At 45.0% G+C, this 26366-nt stretch overlaps 1 protein-coding gene across 2 annotated transcripts in view; it reads right to left on the reverse strand.

Annotated features, from left to right (window-relative positions):
- Positions 1 to 26366, reverse strand: part of PLCD1 (phospholipase C delta 1) — a 58065-nt gene that overhangs the window by 10177 nt on the left and 21522 nt on the right. For both annotated transcript variants that reach the window (XM_074574010.1, XM_074574009.1), the window contains exons 3-9: positions 21221 to 21449; positions 16202 to 16331; positions 11689 to 11917; positions 10380 to 10581; positions 8474 to 8618; positions 7262 to 7411; positions 82 to 249 (exon numbers count right to left, since the gene is read on the reverse strand). In XM_074574010.1, the coding sequence (XP_074430111.1) occupies positions 82 to 249; positions 7262 to 7411; positions 8474 to 8618; positions 10380 to 10581; positions 11689 to 11917; positions 16202 to 16331; positions 21221 to 21449 (1253 nt within the window). The remainder of the gene's footprint in view (positions 1 to 81; positions 250 to 7261; positions 7412 to 8473; positions 8619 to 10379; positions 10582 to 11688; positions 11918 to 16201; positions 16332 to 21220; positions 21450 to 26366) is intronic.

Below are 26366 nucleotides of genomic sequence, written 5' to 3' on the forward strand. Positions count from 1 at the left end.
AATAGGCAAAGATCTTGTTTATAGCTTTTCTGCCTCTCCAGGTCTGCCCCTTTTCAGGACTCAGTTACTTCTTTTATTTACCTTCCCCTTCTGCTGTATCTCGGTCTTCACTGATTCATCTTCGATTTCAGCTGCTTCGTCTTCATCAGAGACATCCTCAGCCTCCAGATTGTTGTTCCCATTTGTTCCGGTGGGGTCCTCCTGCCTGCTCAGCTTCTTGCCTTTCACAAGGATCTTCCCTTTCAATTGCTGCACAAGGAAAAGACAAAATAGATGGTGATTAAGAAAAGGTTCTGCCCGCTCTTAAGGAGAAAGGATGTAACAGCTCCTCAGCTGCAACAGGGCCTTTCAGAGTTGCATTGGTCACTGGGTATTATCCATAGATACAGGTAAAAATAAGTCTGTTTTTCCACTAAGGCCTTGCCCTGCCTCTGGCCAGCCTCTGAGACCACAAGCCATGAGTTCGAATACCCCAGATAGCCTGCTGATTCCCCTCTAATACAGAGCTGACCATCCCCTCAACTAGACGACTTAAACACTCATGCTCTTAGAGGCAATAAAAATATACTTTTTTTTCCAAAACTGAATGGGGCCCAGCAAACAAGGCCAAGCCTGGAGGTCAGGGCTCATGGAAAGTATTCGTGGCACTGTTTCTGCCCCTCTGTTATTTAGTCTACCCCAGTCTCTGCAACATGTGGTTATAAACACATGCACAACTTGGGAAACGGCATGAGAACCATGCAGGGACTGAATCACTGCAGCCTTCTGCTCCACTAGACATTTTAATGGTGAGAGAGGTCCATTAAGTTCTGGACGGGTGCCTTGTGGATAGCAGACATGGGATTTTAATACGTAAAGGGATTTTGCAGGTGAAACCTTAGGGAGCTGACAACCTAAGGACAAGTTCCCAGACCCTTCTCAAAGATATCTCCTCTTCTGAAAAGAGCTTCTCCTGCGACTGCTAGCATGATACAACACTAATCATAACCAGCAGCACGTGCCAAGATAACACAGCTGGCTGCTGAGCTAATCCAAGGAGCACATTTCTTGTGCTGAATCAACTCTCTCCAGCCTCTTTCAAAGTCCACATAAAACCTCAGGTGAAGGAACAGGCCATCAGCGCATGGTTGCTCGCAGACCCCCATACCACCGATGTATCTCTTGTGGTGCAAGATCTGACTGTGGGAGGAAGGCTGAAGCTCGTAGAGGGCTGACTGAGTCCAGACAAGGCAGCAGCGATGCTGGCAGCAGGGAGCAGTACTGAGAAGGGTGACTGCCTGGGTGCAATCTCTAAGTGAGCGGATTATGCTACCAAATTAGTTAATTCAGCCCAGAAGCATCCCTAGATCCTGCAGTTTCCAGTGAAATCAGTGGGAGATTTGCTGCCACATGGATGTGTTTGGTAGTCCTGGCTTTGGAGGGTGCTAGTTATTCCAGAAAAATGCAATCTCAGAATTAGCCAACACCTCACTCTGCATAGCATGCCTCCCCCCTCCCCCCTCCACCCAGTGACACCCTGTATTTGCCCTTTCCACAACAGCAAAAGCAACGTTCTCAAATGACAGGACTGTGGAAAATCAAGGATCTTTCAACACAGCCATTTTCAAAGAACGTTATTCCCGTTTTGTGGGTGCAAGCAAATTGCATCACATCTTTTCAGAGACCAGCCCGACTCCTCACCACTCGGCTAAGCTGTGGATGGAGCTTGGTTGGAGCTGAAATTTGACACTGGCACCCGAGGCAGCAGCCAAGAGCATTTTTCTTCAGCTACCACAAATTATCTGTTTACAGTGGGGCACTTTCCCTGTCACTCAAAAGCTACACATAGGCAGCTGGAAGGAATGTACCAGTTACCAGGAATAAAAGGCCCAAAGGAGCAGTGAGAGCATAGCAGTATCCTCCTCATCATCCCCAGACCGCCCTCCATCTTCCCAGCCCCTCAGCCCTCTTCCAGGCAGAGCTGTGACCTGCTTTTTCACATCCATGGCTGGGAGATAAGTTGGCTCATCTTCAGAGTCTCTCTTCAGTCGCATGTCTCTTTCCACCCTCCTGCCCTCAACATCCAGCTTTTCACTGTTCTTCCACAACACGCACTGGCAGCGGACGAAATCCAGTTCTGTGAGAGTTTTTAGGCTCCAGTCAACACTTTGTATGGACAAGCCTGGAGGGATTGCACTGGGGACAGTGAGGAGGGGCTCAGAGAAGCCTTTCTTGTCCTTTGTAGGCTGCAGACAGCGTAATGCTGTATAAGATATTACCTGCCTCTGCTTTCTAATGTCCCATAAGAAATGTTAAGAACAGCTCAACAGTAGAGAACTAGGGATAAGGTATTTGGGGCAGGTTGCTTGATTCATGATTACCAGTAGGACTACCAGCCCCTTTTAAGCTTCTCCAGTTCAGGACAGCCTGTCCACCAAGTGGGAGGTGTAATTTCTGGCACAGACTGACATGGCTGAATAACATCAGCAGTGAAGGCACAGCGACACAGCCTCTGCCTTGTCTCCTCCCCATACCACATACCAGGGCTGCCAGCAGTCGGTCCTTGGTGCTGCTGTTATCCTGTCTAGACTGTGGTTACTCTGGGAAACCTTGGACATGCTGCAGATGCTCCCCATGGGCACAGGCACACTGGTCAGCCCAAACTGTGCTACACAAGATTCTCCATAGGGCGATTGTGGTGGTCCCCTTTTGGCCTTGAAATCTAAGACGTTGGCTCCATTCTGGAGTCCTGTTGCACTGCAGAGGTTGAGCATCCCCCTGTGCAGTTGACTTCCACTGTGCCTACATGGGAGAGAAGTCCATGTACCACCTAACTCCAGAAGAGATGCATTAGCTCATTGGTCCACAATGAGGGGTGAGATTCACCCCAAAACAGAGCATTTTCATCTCCATTTCCTGCAGAAGATGCTGCATTGCAGTGAATCCACCCTGCAGAAGCTGCCAGTTTCAGACATTGTCTCATTGTCTTCTTTCATTTAGGAAGCAAAGTCCAATATTGGAGTGTTTATCTTCTTTAACAAAGTTTTAAATAAGTTGATACACACAGACACAAACACACACATGCACATGTTTCATCTCTTTTGGTTCTGCTTCATGTGATATTAAGTATTTCTAGCCTGAGGCGAAAGACACTCAGCTTATCAGTTCAGCTCTGTTGAGCAGATCTCTTGTCTTAGGAAGAAGCATTAGCTGAAATACTCAATAAAATATTCTCCAAGTAGACCATAAAGCTATTCTAACTGCCAGTGGCAAGCCCAAGGTTGAATACAACCTAAGAAAATGGGAAAGGCTACAAGGACATAGACTCTACTGAAAGCATACAGCAGAGCGGCTGCTGGAATAGATGCAACTCTTTCCCTTCCTCACGTGCCCTGTAAATGGCATTGCCTTAGTTCTCCATAAATGGAGCTCCCCGGCTCTCCCACCTTTTCTACTGCATGCTGAACAAGCTCAGCTCTGCCAATGAAATGGTTCTGACGCATGGCTTTGCTTCCTTTAGGAGTCTGTGAATCAGGACACGGCAACCATCTTAAATGAAAGCAGCACTGATTTTATCAGAAGGAGCAAAGCTGTAAAGAGCAGAGGATTTCCAAAGGTCTGCATATACATTTATCCCACCTGAAAGTTTCTTGCCCCTATTATCAACCTGAAAGCCATGGCAAGGTCTGATTTCCAGTTTTCATCTCAGTGGGAGTGGAAGATTTATAAAGTGATCCACCTCATCAAATTTTCTTTGCCTTCAACACCTCCTTTAGAGTCAACAGAGAAAACTACACACTCCCAGGGTGTGATTCTTCTTCTCTATTTCGACAAACACTTACGAGGAGGTGGACCACACCTCCAACTCCCCCAGTTGTATTAACTAGTTCTCAAAAGGAGCCCAAAGTGAAGTGCTCACATATATGGATATACAGGGTCTGAGCGCTGCCACTTTACGTCCCACTCTTTGGATGAAGATCTCCATCTCCCCAGATTTCTGAGAAGCTGTGAGGATTAACGTGTTCACATTCATAAGAAGATGTGCAGGCCACATGCACTAATCGATATCACATCTCCACCTGTCTATGTCGTTCAGCCTAGTTGTAAACTGAAGCGTTGCAGGGTTTAGCAATGAGTGGCACCGGAGGATGAAGGGAGTCTCCAGAAAAGGGGAAGAAACACATTATCAAAGGAGGTTTTGAGAGATTTGAGGGAAACTCATCTCAAGAACTTCAGCCAAGAAAATGCCCTGCAGATAAGGTTGACACAAGCTGGGCTAACCTTGGAGAAAGGCATAGGTGTGGAGTTAGCCATAAGGCAGAGGGACTTGAAGCCACATTCATGCTGAGTATATGATGCAAAAGTAACCCGCCCAGGCAGACGGCTCTCGACATCCACTGCTGATTGAGAGACCTGTGACTGAACCCAGTCTGGACTTAGCCGAGACAAATCTAGAGGCATTTACTGCCTTGCTGCGAGCACATGGCAGAGCATGGCACCCCCGCTGCTATGCAGATCAGTTGTGCCGAGCCCTGCACTGCCATGGCTATAATGGCAGTGGTTCCTGAGCTGCATGGCTCAAAGTGATGTCAGATGGGGAAACTGGACACAGCAATGGATGTGACTGAAGGGACGGCTGGTGGGACAGTGGAGGTGTGGGATGGAAGAGGCCCCTGCCACTGCACTGGGGCTCCCAAGTAGGGCGCTCACGGTCCTGAGGGTCACCTACCAAGACAAGTCTGTTAAACCCAAATCCACTGTTGTTATAAACAAGGAAATCTAGTAACAAAGAGTTGGAGGGGTTTTGGATATGGCTGATACACTGAATAGTTGCATGCGCTGTTGGCAGCTGTTTTAATCTCGTTCCAGGGACAGGGTTTTGCAGTATTTCTAGCTGGGATGCAGGCAGAGGGAGAAGGGGCCCTGACAGATCGCTGTGCAGACCAGAGATAGGGCAGAAGGACCTGCAACAAGCAACCAGCAGCAGAAATTGGAGTAGCTCTTCCCTACAACCCTGGCACTGCCTGGAGATTTTGTGTGACTTTTGGCCTTTCATCCTATAGACCTTTAATTTACTACTGGAACCTAAAGAGAGCAGCTTGAGAGAGATACTTAGATGCTCTGTGTAGTCCAACGCTGTTCCTGAATGGAGCCTAATAAATCAGATGCCTGCCCTGGGCTGTGGTATGAATCATTAGCATGAATCCAAACTGTGCTGATCTTCCTTTAATTACTGACACTGCCCCCCTAACACAATCCGCAGCAATTCTTCACCTGGTTCTATTTACAGACTTTCAACCCTCTTTCCAGTGACAGATCCCACCCTTTGTCTAATATAATAAATAGTACGTCATCCCGGGCTTCCCCATGCCAGCTTCACAAGGAAGTGGAAAATCCAAGAGGTTTTTGGTTTGGGTTTTTTTTTTTCCCCCTTAATGTTTTAGCTTCGATGTATTTTCCACCAAAAAAATCAGCAGTTCAGCCATTTGCACTCTCCTAGTTCACATAGCAGGAAGGCAGAGGAAAAGTACCAGAGGGAGAAGGATAGATTTTGCTACATTGGCAATTTTTCTCCCTTTAAACTAAATGGATCGGTCCCTCCAATGGAGCATATCAGCCCAAATCCATTCACTAAGGTAGATCTTGGCTAGATCTTTGTTCTAGCTGGGGCCACGTGTCCATCTGGGCAATCAGAGCAGGAGATTAGACAAGCACAGGAATGGGAAAAACGTCTTTGGGAAGGTGGGGTCATTCCCTTGCACTCGCATCACGCATTTCTTTCTTTGGTGTTTCTCTTTTCTTTCTTCGTATCATTCCTCTGGTCACAAGGCAGCGTTCTGAAAAGCTATCAGCGGCTTTCCTGATACCACACCAGGGACAAATAGCAAGCCAGGAGGTGACACTGAAGACTGATTTTTCCAACTCACTAACAGCCTGCAGAGACCTGTCTCCGTGTTTCGTGTATCCTCACCCTGGGAGAGTCACTTCTTAAATGGAGGCACCTTGTCTGTGCCAGTGCAAAGGTCCTGCTGAAGCAGCAGCATTCAAAATTATAGAAGATATTTTGGGTGGATCATTTTTCTCTCTCCCCTGCTGACTGCCAGCTTTATCCCACCCACAAACTGCTTCCAGCTCCGGCTAGGCATGCTGATCCAATTTTTGGCAAATGATTTCTTTAGCAAAGAAATGCAATTTAAAGGGGACTGCAGCTATTCACACACAAGTCTGTTTCTGCAACGTGCTTAGGAGAAAAGAAAGAAAGAAACCACAAACCCAAAGGGCGGAAACAAATGAATGTTTCCTTTCTGGCTTCTGTTTTGGAAACCGTGTTATTTCATATCAAGATTCCAGTTCCAATTTTTTCTAATTGTCAGCTAATGATTTTATAGTGGTGGTCCGCTGTTGAGGGCTGTATCTCCTTCCCCCCACAGGGTCTGAGGTCAGCTCCCAGTTTCACGGCTGCCCTCATTCATGGGGATCAGAGGGGATCTCTATGCAGCCTCCTGCGTCCCCTTGTCCTCCATGGACATCTCCTTCCCTATCACCCCAGGCCATTCTCAGTGGGATGACACTTTGTGCTTGATACAGTTTTAGGCTACCTGTACTGGTTTTCCCCTTGAGTTTTGAGGGGCAAAAAATCACAGCTGTCCTTCCAGCCCTCATTGCTTCCTCATCCACAGTAGAGCAGCCGAGGCATTAAAGGGGGAAGGGAGCACAAGCTACATCCCTCAGCAAAGGGCAAAACATCTCACCTACATTGAAATCAGGCACTGTCTAGTCTTATTGGATTAAAAACACAGGGACACCTTGTAGTCACTCCTTGTGGTGCTCATCTTCCCTGTACGTGCAGCAACCTAACAATGCTTCAGAGGATTAGCCTAAAGAAGGTCATATTCAGCTTTGGGGCCTGGGGAGCTGACACAAGAGAGACTCTCAGGATTCATCTCCTCTGGGACAAGCCAGAAAAGCAACCACCTCATGGGATGAAGGACATTCCCTGGCCTTGGTAAATGGATCAGGAATGTCTTCAGTCCTGCAGGGATGTCTCCTCTGAGACCTTAGACAAGAAACAAGGAGCAACAGGGCATTTTGTGTTTGATGTGCACAAGCTACTTCTAGATACTCTTATTTCTTATTCGACCACTGCCCACAGATAACCACTGTTCCTCAGCAAGACCAGTTCTCACCACTCCCCATGCATATTGTCCACTACTTGGCACTCAGCAAGAAGACAGACTTCTCTCTTGTCCCACCCTCAGAAGGCAGAAAGTGCCTTGCTTACCTCTGGGGAGGGGAACTGGGATCTGTTTCCATCAACTGGGGCAACCAAGAGCATGTCCTGCAGGATTGTCGTCATGTGCTGAGCCATGACCTTCTGCTGGTCGACACTGCAGTGATTCTCCAGGGAGATGATGACAGGATATGGCGAGGTCTAGAAGAAGACAGCAACATACATCATCAGTGAACTCTGCAATTTCACCTGTCTATAGCAATTGATATAAAACCCAGCACTGTTTTCTGTGGAAATGAGTGTATCAACAGCAAGGTCTAGTATTCTGCTAAAATGAGCATCTGTTAAAAACGGACAAATTCAACTGTGCAGTACCTACTCAGATCTCTGCTGATGCCTTCCAGAGATGACGATCCAATGGACAGGGCACTAGGCTGGGTCGGGATGCCTCCCTCAGACTTGCTGGGGCACTTTGATGAGGCTCCCTGTACCTCTATTCTCCATTTGCACTGTGGGCCAGAGCACCTTCCTACCTCAGGGGAAGGAGACTGCGAAGGAAGGCTCTGAAATCACTGGGTTTGCTCAAATCCTTAGGTGATGTGAATCCTTCCTCCATTCGTGCATAGGCCTGATCTGGTTCCCTGTGGCACCCCCTAGTCATTTTGTGTGCTGAAGGCATTGTCATTGTCACTGCTTTGTAGCCCCACAGGAAACTTGATACTAGCTCTCAAGTGCACTGAAAACAGTGGAAAGCCCAGTGAGTCTGGACAGACCCAAGGTTTTTTAAAGGCTGCTGGCCCAGCACTGCCATGGAAGACCCCAGACCTGCTCATTCCTTTTAAAGCAGAGTAAAAGCAGTCCTTTGCATCAGTCCCTCCAAAACACATGCACATGAATTCCTCTAAACTAGGAATGGACCCCGAGACATCAAAGCCACGCAAATCATGGTCTTGTTTGTGTTTCCCACCAGTTACGCTCAAGATGTTGGGCATTATTTTCATTGCAGTGGGGTCCAGGATGCAGCTATGCTGGGATAGATTCAAACTTGTCCCCAGGTAGTGCTCTGCCTGTCCAGCAACCCCCAGGAAAGGATCTCTACAGAAAGCAGAACATGGATGCCCAGATGGAAGGACACATCTTGTACCCATGAGAAAGGTTAAGGTGAAGTCTTCGTTGCTTATGCTGTCTGCTGGGAGGGCAGAGACCTACTATCAGTCTTGGATTGTGCAATATGTCAACTCTTAGTGGGTCCCTCGTCCTTACTTTGAAAGCATAGTTCTTGATGGCCTTAATGACATCGCTGAAGAGGATCTTGGAGGTGAGAGTGTAGCCATGATAAATGACAGGCTCCGAGTTAGGGCCGTCCCAGCAATCCAGTTCCACACAGCGGCAGCCTTTGGTGAGGGCTCTGGAAACAAAGAAGGGACCTGGTTGGGTTCTAAACCTTCTGCTCCATCTCAAAACAAGGGTGCATCAGGCACAGGTATTGCCTGGGAAGGCTGACAGGAAGTTTAGGGATCAAGGGAAAAAAGAGGAGCCTGGAAAAACAGGAAAGCAGATGGAGAAAGGATGGGATCAGGAGAGCTCAGAGTCAGCAAAGAGAGCTCAAGGTAGAGCAAGGAAAGCACAATGGGATCTGAGAAAGGAGGTAGTGAAAGTCCAAGGTAAGAATTATCCAAAGAAGATGACACAGTCAGTGCCAGATGAGAATGGACACTCATGACTGTGCCCCAAGTCTTTTCCCAAAGATGGTGAAAAGAAGAGAAAATCAAGAATGGCTGCATTGGAAGAAAGACAGTAAGACAGTCAGCCTTAGAAGCCAGGTCATAAAGACTGAATCATGTGACTTCTTCATCTAGATCTGATAAGACATGAGAGATGACTCCTCAGACCTGTCAGGGAGGGAGCTGTGAGAACTGCACCATAGCTGAGGAGACTGCTAAGGGCCAGTTTTCCAAACTGAATTTTCGCTTGAAACTCCCGCCTCTACATATCCATACTTTCATTTTAATTTACTTTCAAATGTAGGTTTCCCCTACACAGATCTGGGAGGTGATCTTGTCTCTTTTACAATAACCCCATACGTTTCAGATAACACAACTCCTTTAACTCATTGCAATAAGAATCATGGAATTTTTTTTTACAACCAAAACATAATTTTGCAATTTTAAGATACCGTAAGAGGAATTCAAACAGCTACTGAAAAGCAACTTGTGCCAGATTTCACTCTCCACTCTTTTGAGCTTGTCACTCAAGATACCCATTGTTCCCTGAGAATCAGATAAATAATAAACAAAGACAGAACTGCAGTCATTGGCTTGCTTATAAGGAAACACTGTCTCATTTGACGAAAGTACAGGTCATAGCAGAAGTAACGTAAGGTGGCTGTGCACATTAGTAAAGGCCACTGCAAACATCTGGCCATGAGACATCAGACAGCAGTTGTTGTTAAAGGCAGAAGTAGGCAGTATCTAATATTCTGTCCAGGGACACTGTGGGAGCATCTGAGCTGCTAAAGAGGGACCAGGCGTAAGTTTCCTGATCACCCACGCTGCTTCATTAGCTCACCTCCTACCTCTTTTTTGGGAGCACTCAAACTAGCCTCCAAAATAAACCCCAGCATGGTTCTAGGGATAGTCCACACCAGGGGCTACTCCCAAAAGGCAGTACAGATCATAAATATCATGACAGTATGCATCATTTTGGCTCCTTCCAGTCCCTACACAGTCTTGCAGCTCTATCCCAGAAATCTTTGCAACTTGTAAGCTCCTTGCACTCTCTCATGCCATATTCTGGGGAATGCAACATCCCCCTCAGCATCATGATTTGAAAACACCCTGCTAGAGGGCTGCAATCCAGCCTCCGCATGACTGCAGATATTTTAAACTAGTCCCAAATGTACTAATTATACATCTTACAGTCAGGTGGACACCACATGGGGCCCAGCAGAGACCCAGGTCGAAGTGCTATGAAAAGGGGCGCATGGCCAACCTGGTTTAGAAACAGCTCACCCTGATGTGAACATGGGCCAGTCCACATTACCTGGTGTCAGGGTGGGAGTCACTTCTTGGTCCTCTTGCAACTGGCAGTACATATGCACCGTATGTCTTCTATAAGAAAGAGGCCAACCTCTCACACACACATAAACACACACACACACATACATTACCTGATATAGGCTTCTGTGCTGCTTGGACCTGTCAGCTGGTCTTCCATAAGATAGGTATTGTGTGAGGATGACACCAAGTAGTGACTGAGAGGTTGAGTCATGTCCTGGTAAACTTTACGGTGAGAGGAGTTGAATATATTCCCATCATCAGACAGCAGGTACATCAGGAAACCATCTTTGGTCATGGCATTACCCCTCTTGGCTGCCACATAAATAGACAGAAATCCCATATTGAAAATCTGACACCACCATCATCTTCACCATAATGCCTGCTGCTCTCCAGAGGACCTCAAAGGCAAAACATGCTCCCTAGGCATTCAGCTAATAGTAAAGATATTGGTGCTGTTCAGACGATGATGACAGCTTCATCTGCCTGAAAATGCTTTTAAAACCCCTTCACCAAGCACAGCTTTTTACAACACTTACTGTCCTTGATAAGACCTTAAAAGTGTCAAAGACAGCACTTACCTCACCTGTCTCTAGAGAGCTACAGTATAAAAATCTCCATTTGAGCACTTCAAGCTTTCTTCATGCCAACATAGAGAAGTTGTCAGATGTCTAAACATAGCCAGATAAATCCTATCTGTACTATCCAATGAATACATGATTTGCAAAGACTAAATGCAAAACTACTCAACTTTGGGGAGAAACTGAGAATTCCCCATCTTGAAGGTCTGAGATAGACCTCAGTCTAATCCCGAAGTCTGACATCTGCAAAGAATGTCCCTCTCCTGAAGGTATACAAGGATAGGACAAAAACAACCTATGAGCCTGTGTTCATTTCTTGAACATGTCCTCCAAGGTGCTCTAGACTGGCAATTTGCTTAATTTCTGAGCAGATAGTTCTGTGATTGCTCTCCTAAACAGCTGTCACCTTCTTCGCCCTCCACTCAGACATCTCATCACTTTTCAGATGCCCCCATTCAAAAATATCTGCCCCCATTTCTGCTTTTGGAGAACAGAAATATTGGTACATTCTTAACCTTGCAAAGCCATGTCAGGTCTTGGCATGTGAATAAGCCATCAGAGCCTTTCCCTCAGGAATTCCACCACCCTCTAGTCAACTCTATATCAACCCCTCTCCAGCTGCTCAGTGTACCCAAGATAAAATTGATAAGAAATATTTCCCATGCTCTCCTGTGCTCTCCTCTCCTAGAGCTGCTAATGTTCCCTAGAAGACTGGTGTTTCAGAAGCAGCTGTGAGGAGAAAATGACACACTTGGCTGCAGAAGAAAGTAGCAGAAAACCAATTCATAGTTCATCAAGAAAGCAAGATTTTGAACCAAACCAGCCAGTGTTTCTGACCTACCTCTTTCATTGGGCTCATATTTCTGAATTAAGGCAGGGGCAGCAACAACAGCATCTTCTTCTTGCTGCGTCTCATAGAGGAACCTCACGAGGTTCTGGCAGGACATGAAACCTTCTGCATCTGAGTACTTTTGGAAGATCTTGTCTATTTCCTTCCTCTCTGTCAGTATCTTGTAAAATTCCTCTATCTCATCATCCTCCAGAGCCTCTGTTTTGGACTTGTCACAGTGCTGTAAACGTAGAGGGGAGAAGGAGTGAAAACCTTCTTTCCTTCTGGCATATGCCAGCCGTAATCTGCACCAGGGCTACACAACGCAGAACACAAAATATATGGAAACAGTTACTGGCCAGTGAATGAGAAGCACTTGGTCAATTACAATGGTTCTCATTGACAAGGCCAACAGTCATATAGCAGTTACAATTATTATTATTTATTCATATTATCAGTGTGCTGAAAAGCACCAGGCATGGCCTTGAGCTCCAGCACACTGTGTATTGCGCGAACTGTAAGGTAGACAACTCTAAGACAACTCAAGACAATCTAAGTACAAGTCAAGGCTCAAGAGAAATGTAACTCTTGATCTCAAGAGGTGGAGGAATATAAAGAAACAACTAACTCAGTACATCTTAAACTATTGAGAGAGACCGTGGCCTAAAATCCAGTAAGTGAAAAGGGCCTTCCCTTTGACCTTAGTGAGTCTGAACTCAGGCTGCAAGAGTCCGTCAAGGCTAGCAGTAGTGCTGCTTGCACAGATGGCATCAAAACAAACTTTAAAAAAATCCTGCTAAACATGTGCATGTTTAGATATGAAAAAAAAAATCCCTTTTTCCTTGGAAATTTTCCATTCTCATCCAAAACCTACCAAGTAACAAAATCTCCACAAAATTTCAGATCAAATATCAGATTCTCGAGGATCTATAATTCAAAATCTTCATGCCCATGTGCTCCTCTGTGGTTTGAACCTCTCCTCTAGACAACAGCTCTGACAGAGAACCACAGTCAAGAGCTTCGCTGAACACGAAAGATCAGGAGTTTAAGGCACACATGTCAGTGTCCCCATGAAGGACAGCACCTTTTCCAACAACAAATATTTCCAGTTTATTTAAAATGTCCCAGATTCAATTTTCCATTAGAAATTAAATTTTTTTCTGTGGCAAATCTTGATATGAATTTTGTTGTTTGTTCCTAACAGAATACTTCACGCAGAGGTGAATAACTATTTTTCAGTTATCTCTAGGATGTAAACCTCTGCTGAGCAAAACAAGCCGCAATGGAAGCCAAGAGCCTTTCTCAGAGGCATCACTTATGGGCAGGGAGCGTTATACCGCTTCCAAGTGTATTCCCCTGCAAATTTCAGCAATCACCCCCCTTTTAGTGAATGTCTTGTTATTGTGATGATTCCCTCTTCCTCAATATCTAAAGCAAGCACACAGAGCCTTAACAGTGGTGTCCTCATCTTATACAGCCCGCTCACATCTTAGATTTCACGTAGGTCTGAAAAATGTCATTTTTGGCATGGACACACAAACCCCTGCAGGACATGGCTTGCCTTTCTTAGTCTTTGGCCTAAGAACTTCTCTTCTTCAGGCCTGAACTTGGAACGGAAAGTGTGCTCCAGGCCACGCAGGGGAGGTTGCGGTGCATTTCATTTCACCCTTGCTATGGACAAATTGGTATCAGTTACAAGGACTTAGCTGACAGATGGTAACTTTTCAAACCAGAAGAATTAAATTGCTTTCTGTCTTTGATCTCTTATGACAGATAGAGATATTTTTCTGGGGTTTATGACCAAAATGCATGTCTCAGTTTAAGCAGTCATCATACTAATCTCAACCTAACTCAAATAATGAGCTCAGTGATGGCCATGGTGGCTTTGGCAGTGCCCCAAGAAAGATGACAATGAGGGACTTACATCCCTTGCAAATCCTCCACTGGAGTCCTTCACTATCTGTTAATGGTGCACATGTAAAACCAAACAAAATTACCATGATGCACAGCATTTCACAAACTGAACCGACAGCAAAAAGTTCAACTTGTCCTGACTTCAGAATCTGCTGGGTAGAAGCTACGGGCTCAACTCAGGGATGGGACAACCTGTGAAATGCTCAGTCCTACAGACACCTTCACATTAGGTTTGAGCAGTCCAGGGACTGTCTTTTCCTTGCTGTCTTCCATGTCTATGATTCTGTGCTGTGGCTTTGGCAGATCTCACAAGCTAAGATGAGCATGATGCTTAGCAACTGAAACAGGAATATAAAGAGGGAAACCAACTGTTGGGGCTGCAGGGATGCTGTGAATGACAGGCGTTCTTCTGTTTAAGACACAGCAGGGAAAACGACATGATATTACTTCTAGAAAACTGGTATCATAAGTGATGTGCCTTGGGAAGTTTGTTCATTAGTGGCCATTAAACGTTGTGATGGAAATAGGACAATAGCACTGGCATTATAGTCGTATTCCAGGACAGATCAGATGCACAATATGAAAGTGTGCTCCTTCTGCTTTGGCTACAAGAGCTTCAAATTATAAAAAGAATCTCAACCTAAAGTACTGTGTTTTGCCTCACTTGCATGGAGTATGAACCTTTCTGATGCACCAGAATGAATATTCAGGTTGAAACGAAGCGAGCAATTAGAGGAGCTCTGCACAGTTTCTGGTTGCGTTGCATATGCCTTACTCAGGTGTGCCTAAAACCTAGATGTGGACACAGAGTTACGTGATGAAAAGCAAGAATGATGTGAGAACATGCCCTGTAGGTCTCTCTTGAATCCTTGATCATCCTTCCTTCCTGTGACTAAATGAAGAAAAACTCACTAAGACAGAAAAGATCACCCTTTTAATATCCTGTAATGTCTCTCAGTCCATCTCAGTTTAGGCATTATGTAAACTGAAAATGTAATTGCTTTAGGAGCAAGACAGAATTTTCCTGGAGGCAATTCAGCCCACAAGAGATCTGAATTAACCTCGGAAGAGCCTCTCTTTCCAGTGGCTATACAGGAAACTTAAAACAATTACATGCCTAATGAGGGTACTTCAGCTAGATGCCTGCATTTAGATGGGTTGAATCAAGGTTTAGCAATTACTTGGAGACCTTAAGAAAAAAGAGAATTGAACTTCATCAGGTTTCCACTCCTGGAGCTCCCTTGTAACTACTGCAATAGCTGAAGAGGTTCATTGAACAAAGAGACTGCGCCTTTTAAAAAAAGTGCATCTTTTCAGATTTTTGACGTTTGAAGATATAGGTAGTGATTCATCTGGCAGATGTGAGATGTATCCTTTAGGATGAGGTGAATCGCACCCCAGTCTCCATTATTGGCTTGACCTACACAGACTGCAAAGGAAGCATAAATGTTGGTGACTAGTTCCGATGTAGATGTCTGCACTGGAGACATCCAACCCAATCAGAGCAATCCTAGCCCTATTGCTCTTCTTCCAGGGTCTTCCTGAGCAAGGAATAAAGCATGGGATGTGCCAGACAGAGCAGACAGTACATCTGGAAGATTCTGCAAGTTGAAATTCTTTAAGAACTGCTGATGACCTCCCCCAATTCTTGCAGAGTTACCAAAGAGAGAGAGACCTTCATAAAGCAAGGATTAGGAAACTTGTATCTCCTCTGGGGGAAGGTCCTAATAAAATCTTGCCAACTTTCCCTCTTATGTGCTTAGAGGAAGAAGCAGGAGAACTACTGCCCGGTGCCCAAAACCACCCACGTGTTACTGCTGATGAGTAAAAGTGTTTCTGAAACTGCACACCCATGAATTCAAATCCTGCTTCAGACAGATGAAAGCTTGGAAATTATCCATATGTTTTATCTCACTTCACCAGGAAGGTTTCTTCAGAGAGAACTCAAAAGCTTAACAACTGAGAAATTTTCATCCCTTATAGGCTCAGCCAGCAAGCTCAGTCCTGAGAATTTAGAAGCGTATGTCTCTGACCAGAAAGCCTTGGGCTATTAAATCAACCAGGCTGGTCCAGGCTTGGGTGCAATGTTACGTATCTATCATGAATCTGGCATTTTTTCCCTAATTTGCACTTTCATTTTGTTTACCTGTCACTTGTACCCTCCTCCTCTGAGAAGGTGAGGATATGGGTTCATAATTGTAACCAAACCAATTTCAGCCAGACTCAGGCACTGACACGTGGTTGTGGCACACAGAACTGCCGAAACACCTGGGACTCAAAGTGCACTTGAACTTTGCTTTTCCCTTTTTCTTGCATTATCCATGTTTGCATCTCATGTTCTCTGAATCCTAACAAAAGTGGGCATCAATGGTAAAGACAGACCTTAACACACCTTCATCACAAGCACTGTGCTGGCCTAACTTAGTTGTTGGTGGGAATCTGCTGAGCACCAAAAACTGAGAGCCCTTCCTTGGTATGAGAAAAAATGCTAGGAGTTCTCTTTAGAAAATGCTAGGAGTTCTCTTAGCTTAGATCTCCAAACAAAGCTGAAAGCTGTGGGAGACCTTGACCTCAGCCAACAGCAAATACTTTATCTGCTTGCTCTCATTACCTGGAAAATCTTCTTGGCATGATAGTCATCGACTTCAATGTTCACTTCTTTCAGGAAGTTCTTAAGCTCTTTCAAGCTCATCTTGTTGTCTTTGTTTTTATCAGCTTTCCTCAGGCAGGTATGAATCCAGCTGCAGGATGATGTAAGGAAATCTTTCCAGGTCAGTGCCTAGCCTAAATACCACCCTTCTGCTGCCCATGGCGGGGGGGAAATATCTTCTAAAGACTCTGAACCACCTCTCCAGCTGCTGTAAATCAGCATGCTACCACTGAACAGCTTACATCATCTCACCTTCTGCTCTGAAAGAGCAAAATGGGGCTTTGGCAGAAGCAAAATGTTCTGTAATAAAAGCGATCATGACCCGGGAGAAGCTTTTCACCATCTGGCCAAGGCTGGATCAGCTCTCTTTACCCTGTAGGAGTTTCTCGCCACAGCCAGAAACAGTCCGATTTCTCTTTTATGACAGAAAGTGCATTCTGCTACAGACTGCTAAAAGCGGATAAAGGACGGATGAAAAGAGCTCCCAAGTGGAATTTGGTAAACTCCTTATTATGGATTTGATCAATATGCAGTATATCAAGGTGAACACTGAACAGAGATTCTCCAAAAGAAACATTAATATTAATTTTTGGACTCACCTTCAGCATCTGTATTTCTTTACCGATTTCTGCCTATATGTCTTAATAACTTTGTTGCGAGCAGAATGAAACCGAACTTTATAGGTCTCTGCTTCCCCTCATGAAATGCACAGGGTACATTACTGTATCGTACTGTGATAATAGTTTGTAAGAGCTTGGCTTATAATAACTTCAGTATATCTATGAATCTGGACTAATTACTATAAAAAATGAGATGTTTAATGTGATGCGGGATAATTTGAACTGGGTCTCCCATGTTCTTTCAGTCTCTTGGGAAAATAATGTTAGACAGTTGAAATACCTTGCAGTTTTAAACTAAAAATGTGCTTTTTGCATCATGGAACTGACTCTCTCTAATTTGCTTTACTGTCAAATAAGAAAGGTCATCCAGAAAAATCTCCTATTTTTCAATAGAAAAACATTTGAAATAACAATTTGATCTCCACAAATGTAACCTTCCACGTCTTGCATACGTAGCATTGCTTCAAACTCATTCTAAAAAAAATCTTTTAAAAATGCCCAATCTGGATGTTAAGCAGAGTAAATGTCAGGATCAGCAAATTCCAGCTGAGACATTTAGTACCTTAACATGTTAACTAGATCTTTCAAAATAACCCCCAAAAAGGGCATTAACTGACAGCCTTTGGGGCTATAGACATAACCCTGAAACACAGTATTCACCACAGCTACCACTACATTCAAATATTTCCGAACTATGGAAACATGCGTAAACTGTTTGTAAGTATTGTTTGTCTCATGGAAAGTTGAACTTTCTGTCTTTAAAAATCTTGGCAGGTGCTAAACAATGACCTCACACTGCATCCGTCTTAGCCTGGTAATATTAATATTCCCCTTCTTTAGACATGGAAACCAAAATAAAGAGAAGCTACATTTCCCCAGCTCCCAAGGACAGTCCAGGGCACTGAACCAGGGTCTGTCTTGGACTGATTCTTCCCAGAAAACCAAGATCAAGTCATGAAGCTCCCAGAGGATGCTATGCTGGAAGCACAACACCGTCCACCAGCAGCTGTGCTCCAAAGAGTGCCTGCTGAGCATGTCAACATGGTGCCAGTGGTGGTGCCACCCATTCATACCTGACCCCCGCACCTCAGCTCCCCTTCACAGCCTTCCCTTAAAATACAGGCAGGAGTAACATGCAACTCTAGTGAGCCAAGAGGAAATCCAGACTGTCACAGCCAGAGGTAAGCGGCAGGGTTGGATAACACTAGCCGTGCGTAGAAACTACTCTTTCTGCTCTAACCACTGCAAAAAACCACCTTTTTTAAAAGTCTGCAGTCATTTCCACTGATCAGGAGCACCCAGAGGTCATGCACATATCCAAAGCTGACTCTGGAAGGCACTATGTGGGCAGTAAATGCATCTGCAAAAGAGTATGCCCAGGTCCTGCCTGCAAATGGAAGATACTTTCCTGTTATATCCCTCCCAGGGCAGCTGATCAATGTAGGAGTGGAATCAGAGAGCTCAGAAAGAGCGTAGGCACACAGTGGACCCTCTCGCTGCAAGAACAAGCAGCAAAGAGAGAAAAAGGAGACTACAGACAACTGGGGCCTCAGCCTGTTGTTTCAGCAAACAGCAGTGTTCATTCCCGAAAACACCCAAGCTCCCCATGCATCTGGACATCCTCAGGTTTGAGAAAGCTTAAAGGAGATGGATGAACGCCAGCTTAAATTCTTCTCATCCGATACAAACACCATTTTGCAGCCCTGGTTGTGGGTCTTCTTTTCACCTTACATGCCTACTTGGGCCTGGGTGGACTAGGAAAAAGCTGGTCCCATTCCTGTATACATCCAGAGAGAGCGTTCTTCCTGCCTCTTGTTTTTGAAGGATCTGCCAGCTTCAGGGCTACCAGCTTTCTCTTTGAAACCAGAGAGGGATGACTGAAACTATCTGGCAGATATCCCATGAATGTGCTCAGAACAGAAATGCTGCAAAACTTCTGGTAAGTGATTTCCAACCAGAAGAAAAGCTCATACATAAATCCCAGAATCGAAGCAGATGGTGCCACGCTACTCAAATGAAAAGTCCCCTGTATTTTCTGGCCTAAAGTCTTCCCCGCACACATACCTGCTGTATTTGCTAAATAACCTATGCCAGCTTGTTGCAGGGTTGAATCTGAGGCTTAATGAAACAGTACTGTAGGCATAAGGACATCAGAAGTATTCATCAAGCATGTAGGAGTTTTATCTTTGTAGGAATACAGAACTGGAAAAGACACGTAAGACACTAAATCAAGTCCCTTGCTACCACCAGCAACTCCATCATCTTATAAACTGAACAAATCCCATCTGAAACCAGCAAGGTTTTTGCTTTCAATACTTGTTTTCAAAATCTTGCTCATTCCTTACTTGCTTTGCAAGGTTTCGGAGGCTGGAAATGATACACTGCAAGGCAATTCTCAAGTCATGGGGGACAGGAGGGGACCCAACACTTCTCCTTGTCTACCGACTCTTCCCCTTCTGTGCTCACAGATGCGGAGAACACTTCTGAGGTTTAAGGCAGATCTGAGTAAGCCCACGCTGCCAAGCAAACTCAGTGAAGACAGACTAAATTTAAAATCCCAGGCTTTAATTAAACATCATCAAATTTCAAATGAGAAATCATGCTGTTCTGTAATTCCAGGTTACATTAAATGGCCTGAGACAATCGCAGATTGGAAGCCAGCACTGCACGGTAATTACTATTCCAGAAATATGGCTTGCCTACCCACACTATTTAGCTTCAATTCAGCTTTCCAAAGAGAGAGGCACTTTTCCACGCTGGAAATTTACAGCCTTCTTCCCTTGCAACTGTCATTGTTATTTTTCCCCCCTTAGCAATCTTGTCTCTTCTTATGGAGAAGTATTTCAGCAACATATTCAATCTGACACGCTCCAGGGACAACCTTCTGTAGCCCAGATCTTCCACACACACTGTGGGGTGGGGGAAACCTTTGCATTTAAAAGGAAAACTGCCAGGGTGCAACAGTTCCAACAGCATCAAAGTTTCAAGATTTCAACTTGTCTAGGGACTGCTCCCCACCACCACAGACACACAACTGATAACGCTGCTGAGAAATGACCTTACAGCCTAGAGCTTGAAAAACCATCCAAAAGACACTCACAGTGCAGGAGACAAACACAGCATCCCGCGCACACCAGAACTAACGGAGCCTGATTCCTTTAAACGAACAGCACTATGGCTGTGCAAGTGCTTATTAGACTTCAGAGAATCCAGAGAAGAGTAAAGCCCGATGAAAGCTCAGCATTTATGTGACATCTCCTTCATCATCAGTACGTTATTACCCAGCAGGGAACCCACATGGAGTGAAGCCTTGACTGAGGGCAAGACTCCCTGGTGCCTGCTCAGGCTCAGGCTCCAGATTTGTGATTTTCCCCAGCTGAGGATTTTGCATCTCCCCTGCTCCCCACGGATGCTTTGATGTTGAACAAGGCATGAAGCTCACGCAGCCTTATCTCACTGAGAGCACTCTCTGGTTTCCTCTCCGATAGCTGGATGCCTATCTTTGTGAAGCTTAAAAGATTTTAATATTTTATGACTGCCGTGGCCCTGTCAAATCAGGGTGAAATCAGCCAACAGGTTCATATGTCATGGTTAGAGCTTCAGATACACAGGGACTGCAGAAAACCCATCAAACACTGCACCCACAGATATTCTGTCTTTTTATATGAACATGAGACCTGTGGTCACAAAGCAACTTACTGAGTGAAATACAGCCCCGGGGAAAATTCCCTGTGAATTCAGCAGAGCCAGGATTTCACCCAATAACTAACTCACTCTCCATTTCACAACTAATTCACTCTCTTTTCCTGCTCTGCTACTTTTCCCTTCAGATGTCTGCATTGTCATCAGAGCAATTGCAAATTCTTTTAGGGCAAAACTTCCATCCGTGCTGAGGCAAATAAGAAGTAGTTTCACTAAAGTCAGTGGAGCTACCCCAGAGTAAATTTGGCAGTCGGAAGAGGAGAATCAATTCCCTCGCCTTGTATTACTGAGAAACATGGTAAACAGTACAGGCTTTTCATGCCTTGCCAAGAAGGGCCTGACCTAGAGTTTACTGCAACGCAAGTGAAACAGACCCCTGAAGAATACAAAAAATAATGATTGTTTTATCTGGAGATCACTGAAAGAGGCAATTCTTCGCTTAAGGAGCTATGTGAAGCCTGAATCCACTCTTGCTTCTATCACTGTAAAACAGGGGAAAAAAGCACCAGGGAGTTTGCCCGGGTGCAAAATCAGTGCGAGAGAAAACCCAGTGCCCAGGGTCAATAGGAAAAAAGGGGGTTAGTCTCCTATCTCCACCCACAGAGAAAGACAAGTGCATCTTTGTGTGTGATTAATCACTTCATAAGGCAAAGGATACTGTTGGAGTTTCTGTTTCTGGTTCATGGAGTTGCTGTGGGCTATGATTTTCCCAAGGCCGGAGATCCAGTGGTTGGCATCGTCCTCCGAACTCGCAATGAGGTCCAGGTTTTTCCGCTGGTCTTTGAAAACGATGGAAAAGCAGCGATACTCTGGGACATCCTTGGCGTATTTTTCCATACCTTCTGTTTTATGGCCTGACCTCACATCCCGAATATCTTCAATGGAGACTGTGGAAAGAAAGCAGAGCCTGCTGTCAGCAGGGGTTCAGTCAGCCTTATCTCTACTTGGTGAGGGATATTAAGAAATTACTCTTTCTCCTGTTCCTGCATCCTCTGGAGGATTCCCTTCCCTTTCCCCCCTTCCCCAAACTTTAGTACTAAAGAAAGCTCAAATCAAAAGGAGCAGAAAGAGCAAGAATTTTCTTTTAAAAAAACCAACCAACTTCTTTCCCCATGTCCTTTATTTAACAAAGAAGCCAAATATGCACTAGATGCCATACTGTGATATCATGTTTATGAGATACAAATCACTGCCAAGAATTTGGTTCCAGTCCTCGGAGCAACCCTGATTTGATCTCTGCCCCCATCTGAGAGCAGGGAGAGCAGAGCTGTGCCTCCCTGTGAACACCATCTCACAGGAAAATGAGAGGCGACTTCAGTAAGAGCAGGACAGGGACCAAAATACTCATTCTTTAGTTTAAAAAAAAGTGAGAAGGTAAAATCTAAAATCCCATATATTTTTCTCAGCCACACTAGTGCAAATAGGGAGGCAAAAACCAAAGCTTCAGAGCAGTTGGTGTCACCCATACTCCATCCTCACCCCCGTCAAGGGTAGAATTGATCCTCTCTGCTGTTAGAAAGCAAAACGTTGCTTTCAGGACCATCCTTCCCCATTTCCATCTCTACCCTTCAGCTAGTGGCAATGAGCCCTGAGTTCGCACGAAGTTTGCAAAATGCACACACAAGGCAATCCAGAAAGAGCAGTGCACTCAAGAGACTACATTATTAAACAAATGTAAGTAACGGAGACACGCCGACATTGTCCCTGAGAGCATGCAGATGCCCTCAAACTCTGCTGAAATCAGGCAAGCTCCCCGCAGCATGCACCGCCTTTCACGGAGTCTTTGGGCCACTTAATACATCTACAGAGGACTGAGAGGAAAAGGCAGGAACTTCTTCATCACACTTGACTGCTGAGAAAGGTTAAATACACACAATAGATGGCAAAATGCTTGCAAACAGTATTGGAATCCATAACCGAGAAAGTCTCATTGCATTTTCTTGGGTGGGAGACAGACTAGTTAACGTTTTGTAAACATCTACCAACACCGTCTCAGGGCACACATAGAAAAGGCAACACAGCTGAGGGATATTCAGCCATCTTCTATAACAAGCATGCCAAAAAATAGGTATAAACAACACAATAATTTGAAAAAAAATATTAACTTCTCCTTACCTGAAAATGTAAATTACACGTAAAAACTCTTTCCTGTGTCACAGCTGTGTGAGATCAATTTTATTTCTGCTTATTGTGAAGGAGCTTCATTGAAAAGCAGTATGTGAGTGTAAAATATCCCCACTGTTTATCTGAATAGGAGAAGTTTGCCTTTAAACATCCATTTTATCTGCTCCTTCATTTAAACTTGTGCAATTTCACCATATAAAGTGCCCAGTTCATCCAAAGTCAACACTGCTAAAAAACACAACTCGGCACCCACCCTGCACGTTTTTAGCATGGCTGCCCTGGGATAATCCAAAATTCATCAGATGCTCATTAGAGTTTGAAAACATTCCTTTTTTCCCCAAGACAGTCATGATAATACTCAGCTGCTGGGGGGAAAAAAAAAAAACAAACAACCAACAACCCCAAACTTCACTCTTCAAAAATCAGTGACTTCCCAAAACCAACACTTGACATTTGCTTTAAATTCCCAACACATGTTGGGGTGGTCAAACATCTTCCACAGCACTTGCTGGTTTGGTTCCTATACAAGAGCAAACCGTGAGGACCTTCCTTGAGCTGGCAAAGCTCCTCCCTGACAATTATGAGCAATTATCTTCGTGTGGTCTTTTATGATCACTTTGTAAAGGCCAAGAGTTGATCAGTCAGAGGGGAGTGGAGGATGGTTGGGTTGGGATGGGATGGGATGGGATGGGCTGGGCTGGGCTGCTGTGGAATTACATTATCTGACCAATTTACTGTAGAGTGAAAGTTTATGGTCTTGAGTACTAAAACCACCCTTGAAAGAAAAGTGTTGCAATTCCCTTGCAGCTGGGCTGCCCTGATGGTGATTTTGCCTGTTAACTAGGACATTGGGCAAATGACAGTGATCGTGCCCTAGGTAGAACTACACCCTTAAAGTAAAGGACGCTATCATGTTTGGACGGATTCAGTTCAGTCAAAAAGTCTAAATTTTAGTTAACTCCCTTTTATAGCCAATGGGAAAAAAAAGCTTTTGGAACACAAATCCTCTGTCCTATTTAGACAAAATCTTTAGGGTAGTATAAATCATACCTTTAATCTATGGCTATAGCGGACCCTTGATCAGAAAGGAAGTCCAGGCTGAGCATCTCAGATGCAGACATGTGCCATTCAGATGGTCCATAAGTAGGCGACTCTCCTCCAATACCAGTCTCTTCTTGTTATGGCTGTGCAAGGAAGGATCATCCTGTTCCTCCTCATCACCTGCCAACTGCTCAGCACTCCTTGGCTCATAGGAGTTATTGTCCCTTCAGAATGGCTAGCTAGTCTGCTTGTGCAATCAATTGCTAAACTTTGGGTTGGCAAAGATCTAGTGTTTCCAAGACTAGAAAATCTGATGTTAAATATTGGAAATTTAGAATGGATTCTTTGGAAACCATTACCTGGCAAAATGTATCCACTGGAAAAGAGAGCTGTGTGGGAGGAAAAAAAGATTGAAAACCTGTGTCTGGAAGGGCTGCCTTGATCTCTTTGTGGTATTCTGAGAAGAGGATGATAGAGGGCACAGAGCTCCTCAATGCAGAAAAGGTACAAGGAAGGCTGAAGAACAGGATTGATGTCTACCATAGTCATGCAAGTGACAAGGACAGAAACTATCAATGCAGGAACTGTTAAAAAAGCAGGGTAAGGGAGGGTACTTTTTAAAGCTTTCCATAGCTTGGTCATGTGTACTGCTTTCATCTATCATTAAAAAAGCTGAAGCCAAAGGAGTCGACCCAAGCCATCTGCAAATGTTATCTCTTTTCTGGAAAATCTTAACCCAGCATGAGTACATTATCAGCTGCTCCCAGACAGTGAACGTTCTGTATTAGCAGTCCCAAGCTAACTGTGTGCTCAGCTGAGCTATCTGCAAGAAGAAATCAGAAATAACTGGGGGACAGACATTTCACAGCAGAGGAACACTTACAGCAAATACCCATCAATCACATATCCCTGCAACCTCCCTGTTCCTCTCCATCACGCCACAGTGGGGAGGTAACCACAAGCAGAAGAGAATCTGGAAAGTTTGCATCTACTTCTCTTGAGTGTTTACGTCTGCTGAAGAGGTGGTTTGTGTAAAGCCCAAAACATGAAGCACAACACAAGGAAGCTTGTGTCCTTTCTGGCCTCCAAACATTGAGTCAAACAGGTTACATCCTGGTCAGCCTTCCTGGCTGCTGCGGATGCCGCTTGGCCAGTGTCACAGCCAAAGGCTCCCCACTGACATGGACATACAGCAGCATTCCCTGGAGACGGTGAAATTACTCTGTCTGAACTAGTCTCAGGGATGATACCAACATACTACAGTTTGTATAACACTGTAGGTTTTAAGGGCTTTAGAATAAAGTATGTAAGTTTAGAAATGAAGGTGTGGTGAACTTTGTACTCTATGTTCTGCTTGCGTAAATATCAGTAGAGCAAAGGAAGTCTGAGAGACAAAGGAGAGACAAAAGTCTGGCAACATAGAATCATAGAACATGTTGGGTTGGAAGGGACCTCTAAAAGTCATCTAGTCCAACCCCTCTGCAGTGAGCAGGGACATCTTCAACTAGATCAGGTTGCTCAGAGCCTCATCAAGCCTGGCCTTGAATGTCTCCAGGCAAGGGGCCTCCACCACCTCTCTGGGCAACGTGTTCCAGTGTCTCACCACCCTCAGTGTTAAGAACTTCTTCCTAATGTCTAATCTAAACCTGCCCTGCTCTAGTTTAAAACCATCGCCCCTCATCCTATCGCTACATGCCCTTGCAAACTGCCCCTCCCCAGCTTTCTTGTAGGCCCCCTTCAGGTACTGGAAGGCTGCTGTTATGTCTCCCCAGAGCCTTCTCTTCTCCAGGCTGAATAACCCCAACTCTCTCAGCCTGTCTTCATAGCAGAGGTGGCTCCAGCCCTTTGATCATCTTCGTGGCCCTCCTCTGGACCCGCTCTGACAGGTCCATGTCCTTCTTGTGCTGAGAGCTCCAGAGCTGGACACAGTACTCCAGGTGGGGTCTCACCAGAGCAGAGCAGAGGGGCAGAATCACCTCTCTGGATCTGCTGGCCACAGTTCTTTTTATGCAGCCCAGGATGCTGTTGGCCTTCTGAGCTGGAAGCACACATTGTTGGCTCATGTCTAGCTTTTCATCCACGAGTACCCCCAAGTCCTTTTCCGCAGGGCTGCTCTCTACCATGTCATTCCCCAGCCTGTATTGATAATGAAGATTGTCCTGACCCAAAGGCAGGACCTTGCACTTGGCCTTGTTGAACTTCATGATGTTTACTTGGGCCCACCTCTCTAGCTCGTCCAGGTCAACATGCAGTTGAGCAAGATAAACATGAGATAAACCAACCTTGAAGGTAAGAAGGAAGTTAAGATGAGGAATGGAACCCTGCTCAACTGAAATTTGCACATCAGCAAACAACTCCTTTTCAGGAAAAACAACCTCAAAAGCTGGTCCAAGGTTAAACAGCAGATAGGGTTGGAAGTGCCAAAACGACCACCAGGGACCACCAGAGACCATCGACTCAATTCATTAAGCATGCATGACTGGGAGGAGAATATGTAAATGAATTCAGGGAACTAATTAAGATATGTACTTTTTTTTGAGAAATGTAGCGAATATGTAAATATTATGACCATAAATATGTCTGCTCTGTGTTGCCAGACAGACACACTTTGGAGGAGCGATCCCCGTGTGTCTCCAACA

This window comes from Larus michahellis, chromosome 2, assembly GCF_964199755.1.
Source record: "Larus michahellis chromosome 2, bLarMic1.1, whole genome shotgun sequence".
Taxonomy (NCBI): domain Eukaryota; kingdom Metazoa; phylum Chordata; class Aves; order Charadriiformes; family Laridae; genus Larus; species Larus michahellis.